Here is an 11,931-nt window from a genome sequence, read left to right as displayed (position 1 = left end):
TCAAATTTTTATTTCATTATGGCACGCACAAGCTTTAAAAAGATTCGCGGGGGTTGTTGAAAGACAGAATTGTATATAACATAAAATGTATATGTTTTTCATTCAAAACAAATACGGTATTTCATATTCAAAAATGAAATCAATATGTGCACATTATTATTTTTTTCTTTATAAAGAAAAATAGTGCTGTGGCGTTGTCCAAGAAAAGCAATATTAAGAGTTTGGATCACATTTTAGTTGTAACAAGACGTCATTGAAATGGTGACTATCCAAACAAGTTCCGCTAAAATTATGGAAAATAGGAGAAAAACATTTCGGAGGATATTGCTTTGACATTGACCTATGCTTCAATTTTTTTTTCTTGATGGCATAGAACTTTAAGTCAAGCTCATTACCCCTTTTCAACAGGCTTTTTCGATTTAATACGAACAAGATAAATCCAATGGGAAATAATGTGTGGGCTAAGACTGCTTCGATCTTCTTAATTAACTTGGTACATGTGTAAGGTAGCTGCCCATCCTTTACTTCAAACCTTCGTTTATGTTAAGTATGACAAAGTTTGGCAAAAGAGGGAAGGGTAAATTTTATCGAGAAAAAAAACTGCATTGTTTGATTTGACCTAGACCTACAAACATCATTCAAGTAAGTATTAGCCAGTTTAAATCAAGGGGAGATAATATAGGATCCGGGCAAGGATTTATCTGATAAATCTGCTATGACCTTAATCTAAGTCTTAGAAACGTGTTTAAAAAGCAATGCATACCTGAAGTTTATCGGATGGACAGTTGGACGGACGGACAGACTGATCACAATATGATGCTTCCTAAAATTTGTGATGACATATGTTGAAGTTCTACAAAAGATAACTCTTCCTTCCCAGACCCCAATTTTATGTGAATTTAGTTTACATTTTCTTACAGTTTGTTTATTTCCCGACTTGGCTGAAATACATGAATAGTGTAAAAACACCCTTCCTGGGCCAGATACCTTAATACACCGAGACATGTCTCTACCTGTGATATTTAAACATGTTTTTACCTGTAGTATTTCGGTCGAGTAAATCCCCATTTAAATGCTTTTTCAATGACACTTTTTTCCCCTTTGTTGTATACACCTTTTATCGATTAAACGAAAGGGTTTTACTGTTTACGTCATGGAACACTCCCATTAGGGGCTGCAAGAACCCCCGTTATGTTCAATTCTATTTATTTACACTCAATGGCGTGGCATTTAGACATATTTAAGTAATAATTGTTTAAATAAACAAAAGACTGGGGGAGGGGGTGGCACCGAAAGAACAAAAAGTTAAGAAGGCAGGGTTAAAAAATAGAACAAACTTGATTGGAAGCAATAAACACGGGTCAAGGGATGAAAATATACATGCTTTAGAATTCCCCTTTCTTTAAAATCTACGCAAGAATACCACACGTAATGTTTGGTTCTAAATACATTCCTCTTCCTCAGGAGGTAAACTGTTTTTACCTAAAAATTAAATACCACCTAAATAAAATGTGCAATATATTTCAATGCTGCCATTAACAGTAGTTTTTTTAGCTTATGGCCATACGGATGGATTGTGTATAAGCGACTGATTTGATCTGACGTTTTAAAATCCTTTCTGAATAAAGGCATGTTACAAGCTGTACAGATGGGTTTTAAATATAGTTATGATGAGTTCGGCATTTAAAAGAAAATGCCTAACTGGAGGGATCATAGTTAAAAATAGAACCAACCAAACAGAAAATAGCGAAACATTAGATTTAACCTATCGGACCATAGTTACAAGAAGAGACAGACATATTTTGATTTCTTTCAACGTCTGTGAAAGTAAAGTAAGTACTTACTGAGAAACAGAGCTATATGTTGTTACATGTAACATGGTCTTTGCTTTTAAAACAAAGATTGTGGTGACAAATTATAAAACTCATATGTTAATGTTCCTCACAAACTTACGACGAACTGATCAGAGTTTAAATTGCTTGTGTAAACGCCACAGTTAAAACGTTCAGAAAAACACAGCAAACAACGTAGAAGTGTCAATGGTTTTCAGCTTATTACATTGTATGTTTCAATGTATCAATTGCATACAACCACAGGCACATGACGTTATAAATTAATCTCATAGTAAAAATGAATACCCTTTATCTAATGATAATATTAGCTGCAAATTTAAATTGAAACTCATCGGTTAAATTATTTTGCGATCCTCCCCACCTCCCGTTCGGTCATTCAACATCTAAAGTGAGTTTTAAGCAAAACTTCCACCTTGTGTGAGAGTTTGAAATAACTCCAAGACAATGGCAATGATTACGATACAGGGTATTTATTATTATTATGAGAAAAATATCTAACGTCAGGTGCCTGTGCACAAAAGATGAATAACAAATTCATTAATTTTCATTAATTAAACGTCCATTGATGCGTGTTCTCTAAATACAAATTATTTTAAATTTCACAGGATGAAGCTCTGCCATTCAGTCAACTGAATGTTAACTGAATGGTCTGGAAAGATGACTGAATGGCAAAGCTATGCCATTCAGCCACTTTGCAGTTACCTTTCAGTCACTTTTCTGTTGACTGAATGGCAGAGTTTCATCCTGTGTTTTATATTACGCTGGTTTGATATCAGGACACTCCGTGGCTGTAGCTAGTTATAGTTTTGCCAACTGGTTTTTACCATTTCCAGCAAGTTTTTCATCCTAGAATTTATTGTAAAAGCAAATTTGAGTTTATGAATGAAAAAATAACAATGACAAAAAAATAGCAACCATCTCAAAAATCTATAAAACGAAATACAAATTCAAATCAGAGCAACAAGGACCTCCATTACATTGAAGGTAGGATCGGGTGCCAAGGAGGAGTGAGCATACCTCTGCTGATTGGTCATAAGTTATATATCCTGAAAATAATGATTTATGGTATTTATGGAATTAACAATGTACTCATGAATATTAAAGATTATAAAAGCTGTCATGTCATGTATGTGAAAAGATTTTGTTGTTTGTCTTATGCGTTTAGTTGTTTTGTTAATTTGAATATATTTCATTGACTCTCCAGCACTTTGGTCGTTTAGTTCTATACGTTAATAGAATTTTTTTTAAATGTGACACTAGGGTGAAGTGTTATGTCAACAAAGTTGCAGATAAAATATGCAACTCAAAGTCTTAATATGAAGGATGTTTTTGATCGGAAATTCACTTGAATAACAAGTTGCTTGCAATATTAGTTTATTTCAGATCAATGTTTACTACTCAAAACTGATAGTTTCCTCACATTTAATAATATATAATTATCGATTGAATTTAAAGTAGTTTTGTGTTATTTCTTGTGAAATGAATGATAGAACGCGTTTTGTTTTATGATTTAGAATGAAAGGACTGTGCTACGGAAGAAATTAAAATAAAGATGGCATCATCATTGTCAAACGAACAGCTGAATTTCGCTCGCTTAGCCATTGCGTGTTTGGATGTTATTAAACTGCCACTAATAGACATATTACATTTAAATGTCAAGGCCGACGAATTGTTAGCCAAAATTGAAGCTAATCAAACTCTAAAGAAGGGGAGATTTAGACTTAATTCAAAAGAAAAAAAGAAATGCTGCATTCAGCCACCCGATAAACCTGATTATAGTCAGTTTGACGTAACCTTACTGTGCAAACTGATTAGTCATCTTTGCCCTTCCATACAACCACGACAGGGGTGGGGTGTAGAGCCAAGCGCTGGGGACACAGGACTTGGCGATGACATTGTGCGAATTAGAGTGCTCAGAAACGAAGTTTTCGCACACGCTGCCTCAGCCGAAATCGATAACGTAACGTTTAAGGACATCTGGGATGATATAGAGCGTGTGCTTACAAGAATTCAAACATCTACACCTGGCTGCAAATCAGTTGATTATGTGGTGAAATTGCAAACAGTCAAAGGAATGCCAAAAGACAGTGAAGAATGCGCAACTGTTAAACCAAGATTGAGAGGTAAATTGATGTATATGAAAATAAATGATAAATTATTAAAAATTTCACACAACAAAATTAAATTTTGACCATCGTTTAAAAGTTAAACAAACAATTAGCTGTGTTCAATTTGTTTCACTTCACTTTCACGTTATTTTAACTTTGATCAATAACGATTTAAAACGGGGTTCATATTCCAAAAACTACCTAACGACAACGGGAGAACATATCAAAATTTAATCATAGAAATATTGGTTGATCTTTCTTTTCTTTACAGAGGAATTACAAAGGATAGCAGAGGATATTACTATTGAGGTCAAAGGTAAATACAAACCCGATATGTTTCAATTTTTTAAACAAAAAACTTTATCAAAGAATTTAAGTTGAAGATCAATATGGCCAAATATGAAATGGGGTTCATACTCAAATACTTATCTTACAGCAGAAAAATATATCAAATTTTATTTATTATTCAAAGAGCGGTGTATACAAATTCTTTGTTTTGTACAGGAAAATTAAGAAGGATGAAAAGGGAACTTGCCAAGGCTGTCAGAGGTAAAGTCAACCCTATCAAAAAATTACAGTTAAATATTAACGTAACGAACAAATACTTAGTTGTAGCAAATATGTTTATTACTGTAAAAAATACTTTATATGAGCCCATATCTTGTTATGCATGTATCACTTGACTTTCAAACACGTTGACCTAAAAATAATAGGATTTTTTTTCAATAATATATTCTTTATAATTTTATTGCTTTGTGATATATTATTATTTAATCATATACCAAATACTAATTTTTTTTTTCTGATATAAGTTTTAAAATTACGTCGTTTAATTAAATTTATTTTATTTGCCTTCATGCCAGACCTTTAAAATCATTATAGTTAATGGTTTCAAGATAAACATTTGACATGACAGAAGATAAGTAGTTATGAAATTTTCACCAAAAAATCTGTTTGTCGAAAATTAAACATTAAAACTTTTAGATTATGTTTTTGTTTTTTTAATGAAGTATATGTAAACAATCTAATTATATTTTTTACTAGACGGATCACGGTAGATAAGAGATAAACGGGATTATCTGGATTATCTGGAAAATTAAGGTAGTATAACACGGCTTTTATCTCATCAACAACAAAGTTTCTTTAGAGGTCACTTTAGTGACCTATTGTCGTTGGTCTTCCTCCGTCGTTGTGCGTCGTCCCTCAACAATTTTAAATTTTTTCTTAAAAATTGTTACTATTGTTTGTTTTAAAACATCTTTATAATAAAAACAAAACTTAATTTTTAAAGGTATTACCAGGCACGTAGCATCAGGGGGGGCCAGGGGGGGCCAGGCCCCCCCACTTTTTCTCGCAGCAACAAATTTTTTAAAATTTACATATAAAAAAATGAATGATAATGGAGTTGGCCCCCCCACTTTTTTGGAAGTTAGTAAAAAATTGATATGAAAATAAGGAAATGAGTAGTCAAATTGAAGGTCCTCCCCCCCCACGGATTAGGAATTTCAAGATTTGGAGGAAAAAAATTTTTGGTAGGGAAGAATTTTTTTGGAAGTATAGTTGAGTCCCCCCCCCCCCCCCCCCCCCCACGGTTTAGGATTTTGACGATTTTTGGAAAACTTTAAATTTCCTTTTTTTTTTTTTTTTTTTTTTTTTTTTTTTTGCTTGTCAAGATTTTTTGGATGGGTCTGGCCCCCCCACTTTCAAAAACGATGCTACGTGCCTGAAAGGTATTACATTATCATCCTGGGGCATCAAAGGCAGAATATGAGAAAAAAGTCAAATTCTGAAAAATCTTAGCAGAGCCAAATGACCATTAAGTGGAAATGTACCAATTTTGTTTTTCCTCTCTACATGTATTTCTACAGTAGTGGGGATAACTAAATGCATAATTTAGAGGCTCAAGAAGCATTATATCAATACCTATTTTCTAAGTCGTAATAGTGTGATCTAATATATAATTTCTTTTGTTTTCCTACTTATCAACAGACTTTGCATTTAATATACTCAAGCATGTTTGTTTTAATTTAGAAAACTTTTATTTTACTCACTGACAAGTGACCATTAAAGACGTGCATGTCTTTTTGAGGAAACAGTTTATATTGTTTTACCCATTGTTCTAGTGTATGAATATTCCGATATTTCTCCCACTCTTGTGTCCTACTTTATAAATTGGAGTTTGAAAACTTCAAATGATAAAAGTGGGGGTAACAGACAACGGAGTTTGGGTTTTAACTTCAAAATGAAGCTTAAAATACAAACATTACACTCCCTATAAGTACCATCTACAAACTGTAGTACTCAGGTGATCGGCAAGGCCTGTGGGCCCCTTGTTTATGTCCCCGCCATTAAATGATCCGGGCACATAGAGTTGCATTGTTCCTCCATTCCTTCATTCTAATCGTTCACGTTACTATCATTATCTTAATAACCGTTGCACACTTCAAATGTGATACTAGTATATAGATGTGTTATATGAATACATAGGTTAAGGTTGAACTTGGTTCTGTTTCACTGATTTTTTTTTTTTACAAAGTTCTGCCTCCTGAACCTATAAAAAATGATTAATTCACTTTCCGATCACTTTCTCAACAAACGTTGCACACATTTAATTCAAATTTGATATATAGTTGTATCATATATAGGTTGAGTTTGAATTTGATTCCCCGCTCCAATGGGTAAATCTTTGTTTCCGCTTTCTAAACTTTGAAAAAATGAATGTATATTGTAAAACCGACTTACAATTCATAGGAGAATGATAACATATTTTCATTGCGATTTTTCTTAATTCAAGTTCTTCAGACATATGAGAGGACTCCAGAAGAATCTAAACTAGAGGAAGTTAGCAAGTATATTGGGCCAAGCTTCCCTTGGAGCAGGTTTGGGGTTGCAAAATATCCAGTGTTTTGTGATGTCATGCTTTTTTGTAAGACTTTGAATTCTTTCAAATTTGTACAAGATAGTTTAATATATTTCATGTGAATAGAATCACGTAGAAGTGAGTAGAATTACTGTTTAGTTCAAGATATTTTCGCAGCTTGATTTTATTCTTAATTTCCAATTTTTTATACATTATATCTATGCTAAAGGGAAATAACACTTTTCTGACTTTTCTCTCAGTTCTCTCTCTAAATGATATAGTGTTTCTTATCCCAACAATTAATTTTAAAATATGTTTGTAGATTAAGTTTTCTGATAAAGTTGACAATAAAATAAAACAAGATAAACAAATTTCTGCCTACAAAAGTTTTACTTTTAACAAAAAATACGGTTTTCTGATGTTTGAATATGCTTTAGTTTACGTTTATCTGACTTCTAAAAAAGTGTGATGACATGTATATTTTTTCTTACAATTGATGAAATTTAAGTCTATTAAGTTGAAATCAGTACAGTTTTCCGACTTTCATCAGAGAATTTTACGAGTATGGAGTTACCTTATTTTCACTAACATTTCACGTTATCACAAATTAAAATGTTCATATTTCTGTACATTTATGAACACATTTCTAAAATTAGGAAAAAATACATTAAACTCAAGATTTATTAAAAGCGTTGCTATAAAACACCTAACAGTTAAGCGACAAGAAACGCGTATTCAATAAATAAAATTAATCATTGGAAAGGTAGTATAATCACAATGGCATACTATAGAGCATGTTACAGAAAAAAAATTAATCGCACAAAAGATATTTTCTATCAAAACAAAAAAGACAATGTTTAAACACAATTTATAAACGTATATATCTGTATATGTTGGAAATGTTCTTTGGTCAGTTTTACCTCATTGTGAAAAATATACTTGTTGAGCAAATGCACATGATGCTATTAAATATTTTGAGAAATGACAATAAAATAAAATTTGCCCAGAACTCCAAAATATAAAAAACAGTATCTTTTTCAAATAAATCTCGTCGTTGATGGCAAAGCTTAGATCCTATTTATCAACGAAAATGAGCACACTCCAATTTATTTTAGTAAACCATATGCCAAAAGTAAAAGAAACAAAAGAAGGCTATTGTCGAGCGACCAATTTTAACATAAGGAAAAGTGGCTCTGTATGTATACAGTGTATATTAGAAAAGAATAATATTACAAGTTTTTCATTTTACTAATAGCATTTTGAACACCCAATTTAAAGTTACATGAAAAAAATTATCCACTGACAACAATGTTGATGTATTCATGTTGTGATGTCTGTCGTCATTAATATTAGGGGAAAAGAATGTATGTATATGTACCTGTGTATGAGGGAAGTACTCATGTGTATAAAGTGTTTAATAACTTTATTTATTAACCAAAAGACACCAATGAATTAAAGAAAAAAAAGATCAGGGAGAAATCTTCCCGCAAAGGGTGATACCAAGGTATAATATAATCGGATTGTTAAAATGTATTTTTTTTTTCAAAAATGTTTATGATATGACTAACACAGATTTTTATTTTTCAAAATAAGCATCAAAAGCAATTTCAAGACAAAATGTACATTTATGCTGTCATATTTTATTCAAGGCTACATATTGTGATTCTTACTGTACTATCTCCATCGAGTGCCATGGAAATGGACATGAAATATATTGTAGTATCTGGAAATGGATATGAAATTATTGTAATTGTAATCATATGTTTTTATATTATGCTTGAATTTAGAATAAAAACCTCAAGAATTTGATATGTTGTGTTTATAATATTTTCAAATTATTAAAGTGATGATATACACTGATGTAATGTATCAAAATGGCCAATGACTTAATCTTTAAATTAAGTTCCGATTTGATCTGCATTTTGAGTAAATCCTATTATTCCCTACCCAATAATTAAACTAATTATGATTTATACAAAATGCTCCGTTACAATATTGTGGATTAATTGTGTAACATAACATCAAAATACAATGCGAAATTCTAATAACAATACATTATGAACGTTTCAACATTGATTTGAAGTACAATCAAAGTACTGAAGTACTGACAGGAGTTTATTTTATAGATTATCATTAATTTTAAAATCTACTTATCTTGCAAGGCAATTAGTTTCTATTCTGTATTTGAATTAAGCACTTTTTTATTATATGAATTTTTAGACTTTTCCGACAAGAATTTCGAGAAACCCCATATGAATCATGTTGTGTAATATTTATAGATAGATTTCAAACTTGGCATTAGGAATGGAAACAATTCTAAAAATCGTATGGATCAAAGCACTATTGATATCGAACTCTAGTCTCGTTCAACCAGACGCTCGACTGTCTCCGTTAATCTCCCGACAAGCAAGACTCTCTGTTTGTCGGAGATTTACGGAGACAGCCAAGCGTCTGGTTGAACGAGACTTTATTAAACTCTGTCGTAGGAACACACGAGACTACAAAAACATCTAAATTGTTCGTATTATATTAAATCTGACTTTTTTCAAAGTGTGTATAGATAAGTTTCATTGAAAAACAATGCTTCAGCATACATTACATCGAATTTTTCTATTATTTTCAAGAACTAAGTCTTGTCAGCGGTGATGATTTGTGCTTAGGTCCAAACACTGTTTCACTTTCGGTTTGCCAGAGTAGCTGCATAGGAGAGTTGATTAAAATCAACTCCCAAAAAGTCGATGGAATTAATGAAAATGCCTCAAAAAGCAATATAAAGACAATATTTATGTTTATGCCATCATATTGTTTGAAGGTTATATAGTTTGATTCTTATTGTAGTATTCCTGTTGAATGCCTTAATAATGGTCATGATGTTATTATAATTAAATTTTGAATAAAAACACTTTTCAAAATTTGACATGTTGTTTTTAAATAATATTTTTAAGTTTATAAAGAGATGAGATACGTGTATTGTAAACTGCAATTTACTTTCCGACTGTGAAGCTGGATTTAAACAGTTATATGTCCGAAATGTTGGTACACCTTGAGAATTGTTGAGTCATTCGGTTTCAAAATTAGAACGTAACTTTTCCTCTGCTTAAATTACATGGTGCAAAGTTAGTGTAAGTTCTTTCCATGTTTAAAAATTCAGAATACTTTGAAATTGAGATCTAGAGTTCCAGGGAGAAACTGTTGTTTTGTTCACGGTCCCAAAGAAACACACGGTCGGTAATGTGTTCATTTTCCATCGATATTAATCGGGTTTTTTGGGCAGCATTTAAAACTAAGCCATCCGCTTTCCCCTTAAACATTTACGAGTTAGCAGCGGGGTAAACTGATGAACACCGAGAAAATATTGTAAGGCTAGATTTTGTTTCATTTTAATACAGTGATGCTTATTAAGTCCCCATTACCTTGCTGTAATGAAGGACTGGGCCGAAACAACTATAACAAAAATGTCGAAGGATCGGAATCCAACCGATTTAATTGTATTGGCGATTAAGATGACCAGGTCACATTTGAATATACATTAAATAATTCTTCAAAAATCATTTAACCGATGTACATTGTATAGGCGTTGATCGAAATTAGGTACATTTTCACCAAAACATTTTTTTAACAATTTTGCTACAAATAGACATATATATATACATCCTGCTTTGTAAAGTGAAGCATAAATATGTTTGTCACGTCATTGGAATCATATTGAAGTTTTTATGTTTAGTTTTTTTTTCTTTTTACAGCAGTATGCATTCGTCCTCATGTGTCTTCACATGTACATGTTGAAAGTACACAAAACAAATAACGACTACATTTTTACTTATTGGAATATTGTACAACTATCTTTTCGACTAGGAACCACCTTTAAATTAAATATTGACATGGCAAAACCCATAAAAATGAGAAACTATTATAAATACATAATAATATTTAAACAAAAATGCAACGCACCTACGTTTAATTCTTTCTAACTTTAGGCCCACAAATTAAGCAGTTGATGTAACTTGTAAGTGGGGCGAATTGTTAGGGTTTCCATTATCTTTAAAAAGAGGGATATGCTAATAAAGGACCTTATTTGCCTCGGTAAGTAGTTGACTTACTGACCGCGGCTTTTCTCTGTGTTCTCCCTCTTGGTTTTCAGTTGTTTGTTAGTTTATAATCCCATGCTTTGTTTCTTTCCATATTAATGAACCACAGGGATAAGCTCGTAAAACCATATCACCCTACATAAAGGTATGCAAAGTATCTCGACTGAGGAGTACTTAATACGAAGCGCACAACGCAAACAAAAACACGCCCGCTATGCTGATGAACTTCATCACACGGTGAAAATACCCACAATTATTTTGCATGTAAATGTACAGCGTTTAATTTGATAACAGAAATTATTAAAAAAAAATATTCAAAACGAGCCAAAATGCGTTTCCTATACCATTACTGTGTTAGACAAGTATTCCTTTTAAAGGAATGATCGGCAATAATGATATATAGTTAGCTAGAAGCAACCAACATGATCAGTTTGATGTAAAATAATTTTTAAATACTGTATTTTTACAAAATATAGAATATTTTGAATCTGTACACCATAATTTCATCATTTTAAACTTTTAAACATTTGATTTTGAAATAGATTTGGAAAAAGCCGTTCGTAAACCCCTTGTCTAGTTTTAATACTTTTAACGTAATTATTAAAGGTTAATGTATCTTCTTCAGAATACTAGGTAGCTAGGGCTCTTCAAAGAGCATTAACACGTATACAAAGAAAGAGTTGTAATAAAATGATTTAATGCGACTTAAAAAACAATGAATGCCATCATAACTTGCAATTGAGGTCGCATTATAACGTAACCTTGTTATAAATCAAGACGTCTCCCTAGCTACTATTATTCAACATCAATAGATCGAGGTCAGTTCAAGGAGCATCTTCTTATGATCGAGGTCAGTTCATCGAGGTCAACTGCATTACTGAATAAATCTTACGCGTAAGACAAAAAGTACATAATTGAATTAACATGTCGAACTGTACTTAATGTATGTTTGCATCTCTTAAGGTAAATGAATTGAAAAAAAAAACTGAGTAAAATATTATATTCATACTAAACAAAGCTTC

The 11,931-nt window shown here is 31.9% G+C and overlaps 1 protein-coding gene across 1 annotated transcript; it reads left to right on the top strand.

The window, feature by feature from the left end:
- The first annotated feature begins 1,693 nt into the window (after positions 1-1,693).
- Positions 1,694-7,060, top strand: LOC105329892 (uncharacterized). Its single transcript, XM_011431378.4, has 6 exons — positions 1,694-1,832; positions 3,368-3,976; positions 4,233-4,277; positions 4,466-4,510; positions 5,006-5,062; positions 6,756-7,060. The coding sequence occupies exons 2-5, from the start codon at positions 3,406-3,408 to the stop codon at positions 5,017-5,019; spliced, it is 675 nt and encodes a 224-aa protein (XP_011429680.3). The 5' UTR covers positions 1,694-1,832; positions 3,368-3,405; the 3' UTR covers positions 5,020-5,062; positions 6,756-7,060.
- The last annotated feature ends 4,871 nt before the right edge of the window (positions 7,061-11,931 follow it).

Source organism: Magallana gigas, chromosome 1 (assembly GCF_963853765.1).
Source record: "Magallana gigas chromosome 1, xbMagGiga1.1, whole genome shotgun sequence".
NCBI classification, from domain to species: Eukaryota; Metazoa; Mollusca; class Bivalvia; order Ostreida; family Ostreidae; genus Magallana; species Magallana gigas.
This window is presented reverse-complemented; position numbering and strand designations above follow the sequence as displayed.